The 17,201-nt window shown below is 40.5% G+C and overlaps 1 protein-coding gene across 2 annotated transcripts in view; it reads right to left on the reverse strand.

Moving 5' to 3' along the window:
• Positions 1-17,201, reverse strand: part of MYO16 (myosin XVI) — a 559,391-nt gene that overhangs the window by 288,948 nt on the left and 253,242 nt on the right. For both annotated transcript variants that reach the window (XM_034758177.1, XM_034758176.1), the window contains 2 exons: positions 11,540-11,615; positions 7,673-7,826 (listed from right to left, as the gene is read on the reverse strand). In XM_034758177.1, the coding sequence (XP_034614068.1) occupies positions 7,673-7,826; positions 11,540-11,615 (230 nt within the window). The remainder of the gene's footprint in view (positions 1-7,672; positions 7,827-11,539; positions 11,616-17,201) is intronic.

Genomic DNA, 17,201 nt, shown 5'->3' on the forward strand with positions numbered 1-17,201 from the left:
CATGGAGTCAGGATGCCCTATCCATCACCACTGCTGTGGAGATAGAACAAGCCGCAGTAGCTTCTAAGGACATTAGTAACTGTCCCTCAGCAATAATAGCCTGGAACTATTCCCTTTGGTCTGGAGGAATGTGTTGAATAAAACACTGTTTGCTCTTTCAGCTATGGGATCTCTCTTCCCCCTGAATACCAGAGGAACCCTTAGCCTCCACTGTACCATGCTTTAAGTGGAATCTTCCAAAGCTATTGCCCTGTTTGGACAGCGAGGTCTTTTCAAGGTAGACTCCTTAAGAGGGGAGGTAGAGCTCCCCTCTTGGAACCTTTAGAGGAGGCCTCTGAAGCATTCCCTTTCTGGGAGCATGCTGAACTGAGATAAAAGTGGCAGAGACTGATGTAAAGGCGGGGACTCTCTTGACCTGACTCCAAAGCAGCTCCATTGTTAACCGTCACAACTTGCTTTCCCAGTTCTGTCTTGCCCTGGACTTGAGTGATAACCAGAAATTACACTTCTGTGGGATGCGTGACTCTGCTAAACAGTGAACGTGCTTAGAGTGTCCATCACTGACTGGGATGGCCTCGCAGCATGTGAGGCAGAGTTTAAAACCCACTGAACTGGGTGTATCCCTCTCAGGGAAAGAGGGCTCCCCTGAGGGAGTAAATAACAAACAATCCTCCAAATAATAGTCAACTAATTAATTAACTAACTGACACAATGAAACTAATTTAAACTAAACTAAGGCAAACTGAAGTCACCAAAGGCAAAGAAGCCAAGGCACACTTGATAAGGACACCCTAAGCTGTGTCTCAGTCTGAGGTGGTTGAGAAGGATCTGAGAGTGGTTCACCTGCATGGCCCTATATAGCCTTGGTGTGGGACGTGAGGACGTCTAGGGTACATGTGCAGGGCAAATGTGCACTGCTAATGAAAATCTCTGATCAAAGGCACATGGGGCATACACACACCAGAAGTGCAGCATCAATAGTGACACTATTTGGATTCCTTCTTAAGAGAACTTCATGCCTAAGATGTTTATATTTTTAGTAAAATGATACCAAGTATTATAATGCTATATTTTGCCTTTTAGCAAAAACAAGCAAGGATAAATATTTATCATATAAAAGTCTGACACAATGTGAAATCATCTTTTTTATTGGGTAATCCTCCACCATTCTCTTGCATGTTTATTCATGAGTGATAATGCTTTATCAGAACAATGAGAAAAACTCAGATCAGATGGTAACACAAACAGTAAAGGTATATCACAAACACATTTTGTAAATCCTGAACTACTTGAGGTTGCTGGTACAATCTGAATATGTGGAGAGGGAAAGAGCACTTACATATAATCATTATTGGCATTTCTTGTAAGTTAACTTCCTAATCTATCTCTTGTAATTTAGATATGTTAAAACTACTCAATGGAAGAACAAGAAAAGAAACATATTCCAGTATAGGAATTATTGCTTCACAATCCCAGGAATTTAGCCAGCTGAGCCAAATGATTGCTCATCAAAATCATGTCTGCTTGGTAACCTACCATAATACAAACACACTGACAACAAAACTTTTATCTTTAATTGAAGAGTACATATTGACCATCAATTCATCTGTTCATGCTGTTCTGGACAAAATCAATGCTGTAATTGAAACCCAAATTGGACAAATTAAATTCGGTTGCTAGAGCAGGGACAATTGACAATAGGTTTCTAACATTGACTCCTTTTTTAATATTGTTCAAAATATGACTTTAACAGCTCTATTCAAGCACACAATCTTCACCTGTTACAATGGAAGAACTATCTATATGTTACAGTTACAAAGTATTGTTTCAGTTTACTCTTACAGACAGCTCATCTGAATCATATCAAAACTACATATCAGAACAGTAAAACTTGATAGGGTGCAGAACTGAACATACAACAAAAGTAGGAAGGGAAAGATAAAGTTCACTCACCATTTGCTGTGGCCATGGTCTTGATTAAAGGAACAATTGTCAGACTATTATTACTTGTATTGTGGCAGCACTGAGGATATATCTACACAACAAAGAAAAACACGTTTGGCTTGAGCCAGCCAACTCAGGCTCACAGGACTGTGGGGCTGTTTCATTGCTATGTAGACTTCTTGGCTCCAGGTGGAGACTGAGCTCTGAGACTCTCCCATCCCTCCAGATCCCAGAGCCCCGCGGCCTGAGCCTCATGAGACCGAATCAGCTGGCGTGGGCCAGCCATGGATTTTTCTTTGCTGTGTAGACATGCCCTGAGAGGCCTCAATCATAGATCAGGGGCCCCACAGTACTAGGTGCTATACAAACAGATTCTCTCCAGAGCCAAGATCTGCTCAGCATGCAAGAATGGAGGGGAGCGGATACGAGAGTCAGTTACAACTCCCTGATTATGATGGCACATACATGCAGGTCTTGGACTTAGCATAGGTTAGGGCAATGGTGGGCAACCTGCAGACCGGTTCACCATTCCTGGCCAATGGGAGCTGCGGGAAGTGGTGTGGGACACAGGGATTCCTGTGACGGTCAATGTCAGCAAACTGTCTCGCGGCCCACCAGCAGATTACCCTGACAGACCGCGTGTGGTCCGCGGGCAACAGGTTGCCCACCACTGGGTTAGGGCAATCTGGGATCTTCTGTAATTTATGCCATCTGACAATGGTCTCTTAAGGGACTGCACAGGAGGATGTGGGGAAAGGACTGTGCTGTGCTCTAGGTATGCCAAGGCCAAGTGAGTCATGGTTCAGATATACTGATTCTGTGCCTGCTAAGAGATATCCCACAGCAGGGGAATTCTCAGCTAGCCAGTTCCAGGGGCTTTCCTGCCTCTTTATGCTGCAGTAGAGAATTTGACAGAATTTGTATTTGAAATGCCTGTTCTAACCGTGTAAGCTTCTACAACACCAACCAAACTATGGTATCTGGGAACTTATAAGCATCTTATAAGCATCAACCAAGTTATCTGATCATTGAATGTCGTGAGAGAACATAGGACAAACAAAAGTGTGATGTGCCCTGCCACTTCTGGGGTTTGCTTCATTATATTTTTGTTTAGATAAATGTAATTATCCTCATGGCTCCTGCTACTGTGACTTGTCTTTTGTCAAAAGATGGATTTTGCACTGAAGGAAACAATCTAGTGCAGTTTTCAGAGTGGTAGCAGTGTTAGTCTGTATCAGCAAAAAGAACAAGGAGTACTTGTGGCACCTTAGAGACTAACAAATTTATTTGACCATAAGCTTTCATGGGCTAAACCCCACTTCATCAGATGCAAGCAGTGGAAAATATAGTAGGAAGATATATATACACAGAGGACATGAAAAAATGGGTGTTGCCATACTAACTATAACAAGAGTAATCAGTTAATGTGGGCTATTATTAGGAGAAAAAAATGTTTGTAGTGATAATCAGGATGGCCCATTTCCAACAGTTGACAAGAAGGTGTGAGTAACAGTAAGGGGAGAAATTAGCATGGGGAAATAGGTTTTACTTTGTGTAATGACCCATCCACTCCCAGTCTTTATTCAAGCCAAATTTAATGGTGTCAAGTTTGCAAATTAATTCCAATTCTGTAGTTTCTCGTTGGAGTCTGTTTTTGAAGTTTTTTTGTTGAAGTATTGCGACTTTGAGGTCTGTAATCAAATGACCAGAGAGGTTGAAGTGTTCTCTGACTGTTTTTTGAAGGTTATAATTCTTGACGTCTGATTTGTGTCCATTTATTCTTTTGCATAGAGACTGTCCGGTTTGGCCAATGTACATGGCAGAGGAGCAGTGTTTCTTAACAACCAGCCCTTAGACTGGTGCCAGTCCCAGAGATTTCCCTGACACAGTTTAGAAAGGCTGCAAACCAGTCCTTGGCATCATAAAGTTTGAGAAACACTTGTTTAGAGCACTGTCTAAACTCTTCTGGTTGGGTATTACACAGCCTAGGTCACAATATCAAAAAGGACCAGCCTCCTGTGAATTATTACTAGATCTGTCCAGAGTGAGCCTCTGAGGGCAAGCATAGATCAATAGAAAGAGGGAAAGAGAATGTAAAGTCAGGCAGTTTCATCTTCCACAGATGGTTCATCTTCAGAATCAGTTTTTTTTAAATTTTTCAATGAATTTTTACAGGTATTTCTGGATGAAGGTCACATTCCACATGCGTCTGACGAAGTGGGTATTCACCCACGAAAGCTTATGCTCCAATACATCTGTTAGTCTATAAGGTGCCACAGGACTCTTTGTTGCTTTTTACAGATCCAGACTAACCCGGCTACCCCTCTGATACTATTCCACAATAGCTATTTTAATTATCATTGTATACATGGTAACTATTGGGAATTTCTCAATGAGTCACTCTCTTCCTCTACATTTTAGGAAGCAAGGGATGAGGAGAGCAGATCACACAGCCTCTGTGCTGTGTCCCAACCACAACCTTCAAATGTTGATAGCTCTGGAAAGCAGAATGCAATCTGTGACACAAAGTTCCAGAATACAGGAAATCTGAAATTAATGCATAATCTAATGATCAAGCATAACAAAAAAGCTGTTAGGAGAATAAAGAATGGGAGGCTGGTCAAGGGGCAGGAAGAGTCCAGGTCAATGTGCTACAGCTAAACTTCAGCTTCTAGTTAGCCTGTTTTTAAAAGTGCACATGGCCAGTTCATATGCATGCACCTAGGTAGAGGAGGTGACTTCAGAACTTAGCAATATATCTTCTTGTGCGTGCACAGAATGACAATGTTTAACTTTTTTCCTAAGGCATCCCTCCCCTCCAATTTAGCATATTGTGCACTCCATGCTAAAGACTACGTATGTAACAATTTCCACATTTTTGAATGTGTCAAGTTTTAAAATTCAGCTATTGTTCAGTTTCAGATAATCAAAAATATTATTGGTTGGAGATCCTTTGGTAACCATAGGAGTCATTTGGAAAACTAACTAGCAAACAACATGCTTTTTTAAATAAAGAGGTAGGTTTAAAGGTAAGGTTGCCCTCAGGTAACTCCATTTTGATGTTTTTGATAACGGCACATTATATAAAACTGCAGGATACAGGTTGAAAATTGTTTGATAAAAATGATTGGTACGTGTATAACTTTCACTTTAGTTCTGTGTTTATTGAGGATGACAGAAGGAAAAATAATCACTGTTACAATAATGGTGTTATTAATGTTTTCACTGAAAACAAAAAAGGCTATCTTAAATTCAAGGGTTTGTAATGCAAAACCAATGTTTGACACTTTGAAGTTGAACTACTTTATTATTTGAAGATTGTTAAGATTACTTACACATTGAGGACAATGCAAGTTTTATGTAAGATGATTTGCTTATTCAAACTATCTTCACCATGAGTATTAGATTGGATTAATGTTCATTCCAAAAAACCAAGACTGCCCAGCATCCAGCTACACTAGTGACTGCTACAGACACATTCCCAAACTGGAATAAGCACTCCAGATCTACCATGTACTAAATATAGAATCTTTCCTAAATGTGACTGTGTAACATGTAACCTTGAATTTAAAGAGTTAACCATTTCCTGGCTATTGTTTGTTCCTTCCTGATTCTTATATAGTCTGTAAACTCTTTATAGAAAGTAAATTGTAACCGCTACTAAACATCAGTGACAATATATACATAAACCTTTATTTATTTTATTATTCTTTGTATAAATGTTTTAGTTGTTTTATGAAGAAAAAATAAAAAGCTTATACAAACACAGAGACAAAAGAGTCCTGCTAGCAACCAGAAATAATCTTACACTTTTCTTTATAAATGATCTGCATCTTTTAAAAAATCCATACATTACAATGTCTGGAAAATAACAATACTAATGGATCGAGCCTGTTGCTCACTATATAAACCCCCTCTCACCCACCCAGTTGACACCACCTTTCCCAAACTTAAGGTTGCCCCCTTTTAAGGCCTGGTTTACACTAAAGGGAAAAGTCAATCTTAGCTAAGCAATTTGAGTTACGTGAATAGCATAACTCAAATCGACGTAGCTTAGATCTACTTAACCGGGGCTCCACACTACGTGACATCAACAGGAGACGCTCTCTCATTGACTCCCCTTATTCTTCTCGATCAGATAGAGTACAGGAGTTGACAGGAGAGTGATCAGCAGTCGATTTAGTAGGTCTTCACTAGACCCACTAAATTGACCACCAATGCATCGATCGCCACAGCGTAGATCCTCCAGTAAGTGTAGACGAGCCCAAAGATTTGCAAGAATACATACAAAGATCAAAATCCAACTTTTTGTCAAGAGAGAGAATTGAATCTGTGTTCCACCTAGTCACTCTGAGTTCATTCTATGGAATGCTACCATTCTCTCCACCTCACACCTGAATTACCATATGTGGTACAATTCAGACTACAAACTGTAACTGCCTGAATCAGTCTTCATTTCTGTCCATAGGTGCTTCTGTTATTCTTATTCTAAGGACATGACCCTGCTCCTATTGAAGTCAATGGTAGTTTTACCAATTCATTCTCATCTACCTTAATGGGAGCATGATTGAGTCTGTTAGACGGCTTATTCGTTCACCCTCTCACTTCCCTGGTCCTTCTCGCATGAACAGAGAGCAACAATACCCGAAGTCCAAAGGTGCAAATAATTCAATGTTTGTTGGGGTGAACTTCCAGCAAGCAATGATTCCAATTTCCTTCTGCAGTGTCCCCCTTCCCAGCTCTGACACCACAGAGCCTTGCCTGTGTCCCTGTTCCCATTCCCCCTTTAGCAAAACATGATTTCAATTTACCACCTCCCACCCCTTACTTCCTAATTGACTGCAGACTATATAGTAAAACTTGAATTCTGCTTAGCTATACCTTAACCAATCATTTTACTGAAATTTAACTAACCAATCCTAACATTTTGTAACATGATTATCTAACCAATTATATCTCACCACCTTAATTAGTTTACACCCAGCAAAATTAATTAGACAGCAGACAGAAACAATCACAGAACCCGACAGAGATTATAAAGACAAACAGTAGGGAAATGGGGACTACAGTGATAGAACAACAAAGAAATGAGGATTTCACATCCCAGCTATTGATAAATGAGTTTAAATCTTCTAGGCTCTTCCCTTTCTCTGGAGGTGATAGATTAGATCACTTTTTTAACAGCCCAGAACTACCTTATTTCAGTGTGATTGGTGAGGACATGATCATTCGTTTCCCAGGTTATGGCTGCCTCTGCCGTTTAGCCAAAGGCCTTAGCCTAAGAATAAGGCCTCAGACTATCATAGTGAGAGAAGGCCTATAAACAGGCAGACTGATTTTGATTCTTGTTTTGTACCTCTATAACTACCTAAGTGATTATAAGAATACACCTAAATTCTTAAAGTATAGGCCTTTGCAGACAGGCCTGAATATCTAACAGAGTCTAAGATGGTACCCCACAGTAATTCTGCTAAAATAACCCAGGAATTTTTACTGACTAACATAACAATACATTATGTTCTTCTTACCGTACTTTATAGCCTATATTGATGTACAAAATTAAAGCAAACTTAGTAGAGACGGGGAACCAAAAACAGAGAAACATAAAGCAACTTTCTAAAATGAGGAACCCAATTAGCCCATCAGTTGTGCATACAATCTACAGGAAAATCTTGCCCCAACATTTTATCACTTTAATAGTACACCCTTAACAATAAAAAAAACTTACAGTTTATTGGAAAGTGCAGGCAGATCATGGATGATCTCTTCATATGGCTCCTCTTGTGATAAAGCAGAAACAGATAACGGGTCTTTCATTTTTTCCTCCCATACAGTTTCAGCCTTCAGCAGCATTTCTTCAATAAATTCAGAAGCTGCAATATCTAGACAGTGGCATAACAAGACTATCAGGCAAAAGAAAGTAGAACAGCAAAACCCTACTTGACTCAAAACTCCAGATCAGATTAAGATTTAACAAAGGTTAATATCAACATTTTGTCAAAAAGACAAGCACTGCTCCTGATATTTATCACAAAATAGTGCACCAGGTTATTGATAAAAAATAAATGTATGATGCCTTCTGTATGAAATTACATCATAATTGTTTACAGTACTTCAAAGCCAGTCTCATTCTACCAGGAGCTAAACTATTCAATATTATGTGAACTACAGGAAGATAAAAATATTGAATGCCATAACGGAAGAATTAGAGAGATGGGGTAGGTGAGGTAATATCTTTTATTGGACCAACCTCTGTTAGTGAAAGAGACAAACTACACACAGAAAGATATTACCTCACCCACCTTTTCTCTCTAATGTCCTGGGACCAACATGGCAACAAAAACATTGCAAACAATAATTAAACCATGTTTTTGAACAAAAGAGAGTATTGAAAGCTCTTGGTATCCCCCCCCCACACACAAATTAGTCTGACACCTAAAATTGTATACTGATTTGCACAAGTTGAAGTGCTGAAAGCAACTTTTTTTTTTGTGTGTGTGCTATGTGAATATTATGAGTTAAGGTTTAAGTTTTCAGATGGCTTATGTTCACTCATTGCAACCTTTCCTCAGAAGGTAAGGTATTGCACTTCCACAGAAGGATTTTTAATAATAATGCTTTGTTTAATGTACTACGTATTTCTTTGGTTGCTCCTCTTTTCCAGGGTATTTGCCTTCTTCACCTCTAATACTTTATTTGTAAGTAAGGCTAAAATTTTGTCATGCATATTTTTAGTAAAAGTCACCGATAGGTCATGGACAAATAAAAATTCATGGAAACCTGTGACCTATCGGTGACTTTTACTAAAAATATACATGACAAAATGCAAGCTGAAGGTCCTCACACCAGCGGCGGGAGGCCCAGCTCCAAGCTGTGGGTCCCCCACTGGATGTGGCTCAGAGGCCAGGAGCCTGGGGTGTCCCACCGGCTGCCCGTGAGGGCTGGGAGCTCCAGGTGTCTCCCCACTGCCTGCGATGATGGGAGATGCAGGATCTCCCACCCCCCAAAAGGGTCTGGGAGCTGCAGAGCACCCCCCACCGACCACGGTGGCTCAGAGCTCCCGGGGCCTAGCTGCCTGAAGTTCCCAGGCAGCGGGGAACCCTGCAGCTCCCAGGCGCCATGGGCTGAAGTCACAAAAGTCTCTGGAAGTCACAGAATCCGTGACTTCTGCGACCTCCATGACAAAATCATTGCCTTATTTATAAGGTGAATTATGCTGAGGATACTACTTCTCCTAGCCTGCCAATAAGACTCTTCAGTTTTTTACAGTACTAGACTTCCATTTCCTCTATCTATATTCTACATACAGCCCAATTTCAAAATCATTTATTTCCTCACTTCTATTCTGAGGAAGTTTCCTTCTGAGACAATGACAGTGCTGTTCTTTGAGTCTGGTGGGTTAGAGAGGTGCCTCAAAGCAGCAGTACTATGGAGCAGGGTGAACTGCTTTTGCGACATTTTGCTTTTGCAACATTATTAAACATCCAGGGTTCAATTAGCAGCTGCTGCTGTGCCACTGTATGTGAAGAGCAACAGTAGCATGCAGCCAGATACCCTGGAGGAGCAATGGGCTGGTTGGTGGGTGGAGGAAGAAGTAAAAAGGAAGGTCTGCAGAGGAGGGGTAGAGGCAGTTTTTGCAGGGAGAGTCATCTGTGCAAAAAGAAAGGGTTGCAGTACACTGGGAAACATGTTGCCCTTTGATAACTGAGCTGATCATGATATCCTGATCAGGGCTAATAGGTTATGCCTGTCAATCCTGAGCATCTCTGAAAGTCATGGAGATGAGCATCCAACCTTGTAGCATCTAACTCTGGCTATGGGGAGGTAGAGAAAGACAGGAACCACCAAAACCAAGTCTCCATAGGAATAAGAAAATATGCTAAAAATAATACTAAAAGTTATAGAGAAGACATTTTATGAATGGATCTTTTTTTATTATGTTATCAGGTTTTTTGGATGACTTTCCATAAGAGAAGGTACAATTTACCTAAAATATACAAGAAATGCTATTATTTTAAAATACATGTAAGCAGAGTCTGAATGAGCTCTCCCTGACATCCAGTGATGAGCTGCAGAAGAGCACTTCAGTAGCTGATCTTGTTTGCATGGGGACACCCACCCTGCCTACATGCTCAGCCTGATGGGATTGCTTGCCCAAATGATCATTTTTGGCTAGTGTTGGATCCCCAGTCTCCTTGTTATTGGGGAAGGAGTAATAAAGCGTTATTTTTCTTGTAGTGTGATCAAGGGCAGCACAACTGTACTTGGCATAGCCTGACTGAGAGACTCACCCTCAACTAAATGGCACTTGCTAGGCAGGGGACATCGGTATCAAAGCCCAGTGAGTTGACAGTGGGTGGGGACAGGTACTTGTACCTGATGGTGTGGGCCCTGCTTAAGGGTCTTAGATACTATTTGACTCTTCATCTCTCCACTGTATAATAAAAGAGCTAATTGAGACTCAATTGAGAGTCTTGTTACAAACTGCAGAGCTGAAATCACTGATACCTAGGTCTAAGTGTTAGATGTGCTTTGGGACAGTGTGTCTGATGCAAGAGACTGCCCTGTGTGCACCAGCAGTGAGGCTCCCCGCCTAACAGCTGAACTCACTGAAAGCTTTGTTAGTGGTGGGACCTGAATACATGATTGGCTGGCAGAGCGGCCAGTAATCAGCAGCCAGGCAGCCAGTGGAGAGGTGCCACAAGCAAGTTCCCAGGCAGTGGAACAAGTAAGGTGCCACCTTACCCCCCTCCACCCATGGTGGGAAGTAAACTCTGCAGATGCACCTCTGAACTCTGGGTCTGCACTGACCAAGGACAACAACAGTGAGTGGGATGCAGAGAAGGGACGGACACATTAAAGGGACTTTTGGTTGCTGGACATAAGAACTTGAGGGAAAAGGACACTGCCCAACTTATTTTGGGGGTCGGTCTTTTGCTCATGGTTTATGTTCATGAACCCTGTTTGCAGTGTTTTCCCAAATTAATGACGAGTTATTTCCCTCCTTTTATTAATTTTTTTTGCTACACTCAGACTCTGTGCTTACAAGAGGGGAAGCATTGCCTCTTAGAGGCACCCAGGGGGTGGTGTGTAATTGTCCCAGGTCACTGGGTGGGGGCTTGAGCTGGTTTTGTGTTGTATTGTTGAAAAGGAACCCCTAAATACTGAACCCGGCCCTTGTTGCTGCCAAATCTTACTGGCAGAAGGGTTACATACAATAAATCATCACCTATTCTATAACTTTAAGAAGATCCTTTAAGGCATTGGTCCTGGTATAATGCCACAGCTTCAGAACCCAAAGGCGAGAGGTGAAAAGCACCCCAACTACAACAGTATTTTGTGAACACATAACCTCTCAAAACTTCTTGAGTCAGTCTCTTTGAAATTACATGATACGTTCTTGTGGTGGAATTATGCAGTAAAATTCCCTTTGAGGCATTCACATACCTCCATACAAAACAACTTACTCTTTGCATGGTGGGCTTAGCCAACAGTATACAGCTGATGAGTGAAGGATAGAACCATTTGCTGAGGGAAAAATAAAGGACTATCACATTTATTAGCACATAAATAACATTATTGGATCATCACCCACCTGAGGGCTTTTCATCATTGCAGCTGAGAAGACTAGGGTTTGCCCGATGCATCAACAGCAGTTTCACAAGTTTTGTCTAGAAAAGGACAAAAATATTTTTGAAGTAACAAAAGTATGATGTGAATATCACAGTTACAATTCAATTTAAAAGGCCTCTTTAGTCAGTACTTCCATACCATGGGAAGCCATGTAGTGATATGATCCACCTGCTCCAACCAACCCCACAGCCGTTTCTAAACTAAGAGGTGCACACAATGTACAATTCTTTCACAAGCCTAGGATTTCTTTTCCAAGTTTCAGTGTATCCCAGGCATACATACACTCTGCACATGCAGAGGTATCCCCATCAGCAATGACAGATTAACATTTCCCACCTGCCATGGCCTGGATCCCAAACATTCCACACATTTAACCAAGGGCTTGTCAACACAAGGGTTGCCACCATAGTGGAGCAGTGCATTTCTGGTCCATGCTGGCACCACTTTGAAAATAGTGCTAGCCCTCCCAGAGACGGAAATTTAAAAAATTTAAAATTTAAAAAATTTAAAAAATTAAAAAAAAAAATTGAACCCACGTGGCTTCTGCTTTGCATCCCACAATTCACAGGGAAAACAATCCCTTGATGCATATTGCTCAGCCATGAACCAAATGACCATGGGAAAACCTTTGAGAACTCTACTCCCTCAGTTCACATAAACCACTGCCATGCGTTCACATGATGCAAACTGAAAGTGGAACAGGCATCCCATGTGCATGCTATTGGTACATACTGTGAGTTACCAGATGCACATCAAAAAGCTTCACATTAAACTCCCTGTGCAGACATACCCTGACTCTGTACTAACTCTGTACTGTCACTGCCAAACTAGGGAACTGAATCATAGCCACTACAAAAAGAAACCTGTTCTTTTTTGCTAAAAGAAATTTGTCTTATGTTTATCAGCCCCTTTGATAGTAATAGTAAAAATTATCTTGATACAATATCGTACTGTCAACAGAATAATTTTTCCACTCCTCTTGCAAGAGTGCCGCAAACAATGTTTTTTTGACGTTCCTGCCATTGTACTGTACTGTAGCCTCTTAAGATATTTGTACAGCAAACAGGGTTTGTACATTGTCTAGTCTGATAAATGGAAAGATTAGAAAGAAAGAAGTAAGAAATGGCACTAAGAAGGGGTGGGGAATATACAGAGCACATGGATACACAGCTGAAAAAAGAAGAGAGGTCTTTTGGGCAGCTTGGAATATATGGTAAAGGCACAATGCTTACAATGTAAACATAACCAGACAGTTGAGGACTAAATGAATAAAGGTAGATCAGACAGAAAATAAAAGATTCCTTAGACTTTTCAAACTTTTGAATTAGTGACCCCTTTCATATAACAAGTCTCTGAGTGTTTATACATTAAAAATGGGGGGGGGGTAATTTAATTTAATGAGGAACTGTCAGCCCCATGGAGCTAATAGCTTGTGATCCCCATGTAACCACCTTGTGACTGCCTCAACCCCCAGTTTGAGAATCCCAGCTTTAGATCAAACTAAGAAGAGATCTAAAGAAAAATGAGACCTGGATGGGATGCCAGTAGAAAGGATGCAACTTGTCATGGAAGGAACAGTATGATGGTAAAAAAGGCTAGTGATAGGGAAATTGTTCTGAAAGAAATAATACAAATACTAGGAAGACACAAACAAGTTAGTAAATAAATAGAAGAATGGGGAATTACTTGATAAATGCAAAGGTAAAATAGAATGTCTATTCATACAAAGCAGGCAAATATTGTTTATGGAATACTGCTAAAATAATTTCTTTCTAAAACTACTTCAAGCTCCTCCCCTTTCTAATTCTGGTTTTCCTTTCTGGTAGTAGCAGCAGGGACAGCAACTGTAATAGTGAATTCCAAATCCAATTAGCCCTGCTCACGAGTTAGAACCCCTAACAAATCTTTGTGTGTTTTTCCATTGCAAATGACATCTACCCTGCTTAGTCACTGAGCAGTCTAAATCAGCAGCAATTGCATAATCTCTTTAACAGTGATTCTAAAAAGAAGTAGTGGTAGTACTAAAACATTTATTTTATTCTCTTTCAATTCAGGAAGAATAGGTAGCTTCTGGTGTTAGACTAAGTTTTGGTCTTGGGCCATGCTGTAATGTCAGTGCTTCTTGCTGTTGAAATAATTCCAGCTGGAAATCCTTGATGCACATCACTAAGGCTAAGTTATTCAGGTCACTGCTAATTTCAATTACTTTATAACTCCTGCTCCTGGATAGTGAATGCCTGGCTGCTTTGGTTTGAAACTAATTTAGTTTACATGCTTTAGAACAGGAGGTTAAAATCCAGCTGGCATATCTCTTCATAGAATAGGGCTGGATCCACAAAGGAATGAATTTCTACAATAGCTGCAGTATGCCAATCCTGGGAAACACACAGTCTTCAGAAAATGCCTCCTACTGCAGGTATGTCAATTCTATAGAGATTATGACTAAAGTAGAGATAATTAACGTAACATGAATTGTAATATATAATGATACATTATAGATCCTACAGACAAAATGACAGATAACTGTGGATCTATCCTTATCAAATCATATAATTTTAACCGTTGTTTTTCCTAATGTGGTTGTGCCATAAGGAATGGTTGTGTGCTTATTATTTTTAAATTATTTTAAAACTTACACTTGTAAAAAGTACAAAGTTCCTTAAGGGAATTAACTATCCCCTCCAGCCCATACGTCCTGGAGGGAGGTAGCAGACAGGGTTGTTTCATCTGCTTTCGTTGGCAAATTCAGTCAGTTGTTCATTTGCCCAGAACACATCAAATTTTAAACTTGTTAATATATATTCTTCTCTTACTGAATAATTGCAATCTTGCATAAGGGAAACACACACACATGCATCTATGCAGGTGAATTACACTTGGGTGTAAGTGAAACAAAATACATTCCTCAATCAGCAGTCAAAACACTGAGTAGTCCTATGACTCCCTTCACAACCACCACTCCAGTCCCTGGTCAGGAACAAGTGCCACAATCCTTGTGCATCCCATTGTGACCATTTGGCTACTGAATCTGAATATCAATGTGGATCTAGTGGCTACACCTCCGAACCTTTCCCCTGGTCCATCCCATTTCATGTTAGTTAATGCACAGCTAGCACAAATCTCACTTCTAGTACACAGACTGTGCACAAAATCACCCATTGCTCTGCAGAGTACAGTGGAACAATGGGTTTTCTGCTCTGCTGAGAGCCTTGATATTGGTAGATAAATTTCACTCTATATGCAAACCCCTCAATAATATCAGTTTTCAGTCTTCACAGTTTTTAACCACTGCTTTGTTAAATATTATAAATGTTAAATGTCAGATTTATTCTTTTAATAATCAGCTCTCACTACATGCATGAAAGATACTACCAATTATATCAATGTACAATGGTATGTACATAGAGGGAAATCAGAATATTTGAGTCTAGATCCATGTTGCAGATCTGAGTGGATAATTTTTTTTCTAAATTACTGAATATAAATATTTGGGGCTCATCTATTCATTGAATTACTGTGCCGGCAATCTAAGTTGTAAATCTCCAGCAAAACCAGCTTGCTGCGCAGTAACTCAGTATCTGGATACTGCTATAGAACAGTGAAAGTCACTGAGTGTGGTTTGGAGCATGTCTAGACTAGCGAGCCTACAATGGCACAGCTGTAGTGATGCAGCTCTGCCGTCATAAGATGGCTCGTGTAGCTGCTCTATGCCGACGGGAGAGGACTCTCCCATCAACATAAAACCTGCTCCATGAGTGGCGGTAGCTATGTCGTCAGGAGAAGCTCTCCCGCCGATATAGCGCTGTAAACACCGGGCTTCTGTCGGTGTTACTTATGTCGCTCAGGGGTGTGTTTTTCTCACACCCTGAGTGACATAAGTTATACTGACAAAAGTGGTAGTGTAGACAAGGCCTTCGGGTGCTATGCTTTCAGCTACTATGCTTAGTCTGAAACAGGAGTAAGTCAAAGCTCACTGCAGAACTTGTAACGTGCAGTAGCAGGATCCACATGGTGAACTAGGGTTAGGGTACTTATACATGGAATAAAATCCCCATGGCATGGCTACAGATGGCCTGGGTCAGCTGACTCAGGTTCCCAGCGCTCGGGCTGTGGAGCTAAAAATCGCTATGTTGATGTTCAGGCTTGAGCTGGAGCCGAAGCTCTAGGACCCTCCACTCTCAGGCTCCAGCCTGAGCCCAAATGTCTACAAAGCAATTTTTCAGCCCCCCAAGCCCAAGCCTCGCAAGCTCGAGTGAGCTGACCCAGGCCAGCCCCAGGTATTTTTATCCCTGTGTAGACATACCCTGCATGCACGGCAGGCTACTACACTGTAGATTTATACCTCAACTTAACGCACACTAATTCTCCATACAGGCAAGCCTTTAGAACACTTTGGAAGTACTGCTGGTCCCAAAAATATTTTTGTTAAGTAACGGTCAGATCTGTTCTCATGTCCTTTGCTGGCTATACTCCCACATAAACATTTTTGACATTTTACAGGACTGCTGCAGTCCATTTCATGCCTGTATAATATTAAATAAAACCACAGCATAGATAAGTTAAATACAGAATGATTAAGAAGAGGTCTATTATTAGTATTCATATTACAATAGCATCTAACTTCCCAAATGAAATTGGGGTCTCAATTCGGGCCTATGCACCGAACATTTATATATTCCCAATGAGTTTACAGACTAATGTAAATAGACCAGTCAGACAAAATATGGGAGAAAAAGTACTATTATCCCTATTTTAAAGATGAAGAATTGTGGCACAGAGTTTAAATAACTTGCCCATAGTCATACATGAAGTTTACAGCAGCACTGTGATTAAACCCAGATTTTGTGGGTTCTAACTTTAAAACCATCCTTCCACTCAAGTAAGAAAAAAATACTGTTTTATATTATTCTAGGTCCACTGCACCCCATTTTTATCCTATAACTCAACTCGGTGACATACACCAGCAATCAGGCCAGCTCAGCACAGACAATGATATAAATTGTGTTTGTAGCCAGCCCAAAGTGGCATATAATATTACGTTCTATTACACTGGTCTACAATTTTTGAGAAGTTGTCTGCTTCAGAGATAAAATGTGCTATTTATTATGTATTTTGATGTGCTGAATTCAAATATGACAATTAAAACAACTGAATGGCTACTGTCTCTAAGATATTTAAGTTTTTACATTTTATGTCTATGTATATTGTGTAGATAGTAGAGTTTTAACCATAAATTGTAAACCTAGGTCTTTTCATGTGTTTATGGTTGCGTTACATCATAATATTTCACCTGTCCTGTTTATGTAACACTTTAAAAATCAGCAAAAGGGTTATAGAAATAAAATTTCTTATGAAATAAAAGGCAAAAAACTATTATGTACATAGTTTAGTCCTATTCAGTGTCTATTCGGCGCTTCTTGGCTTGTCTCTTGTATTCATTAAATGGAGCATCACTTGTCCCTGTCCAGCAATAGTCTGCAAGCATTGATGGGCTCCATTTGCCCTGATAGCGTTTCTCCATTGTTGCAATGTCCTGGTGAAATCGCTCGCCGTGCTCGTCGCTCACTGCTCCGCAGTTCGGTGGAAAAAAATCTAGGTGAGAGTGCAAAAAATGTATCTTTAGT

Source organism: Trachemys scripta, chromosome 1 (assembly GCF_013100865.1).
Source record: "Trachemys scripta elegans isolate TJP31775 chromosome 1, CAS_Tse_1.0, whole genome shotgun sequence".
NCBI classification, from domain to species: domain Eukaryota; kingdom Metazoa; phylum Chordata; order Testudines; family Emydidae; genus Trachemys; species Trachemys scripta.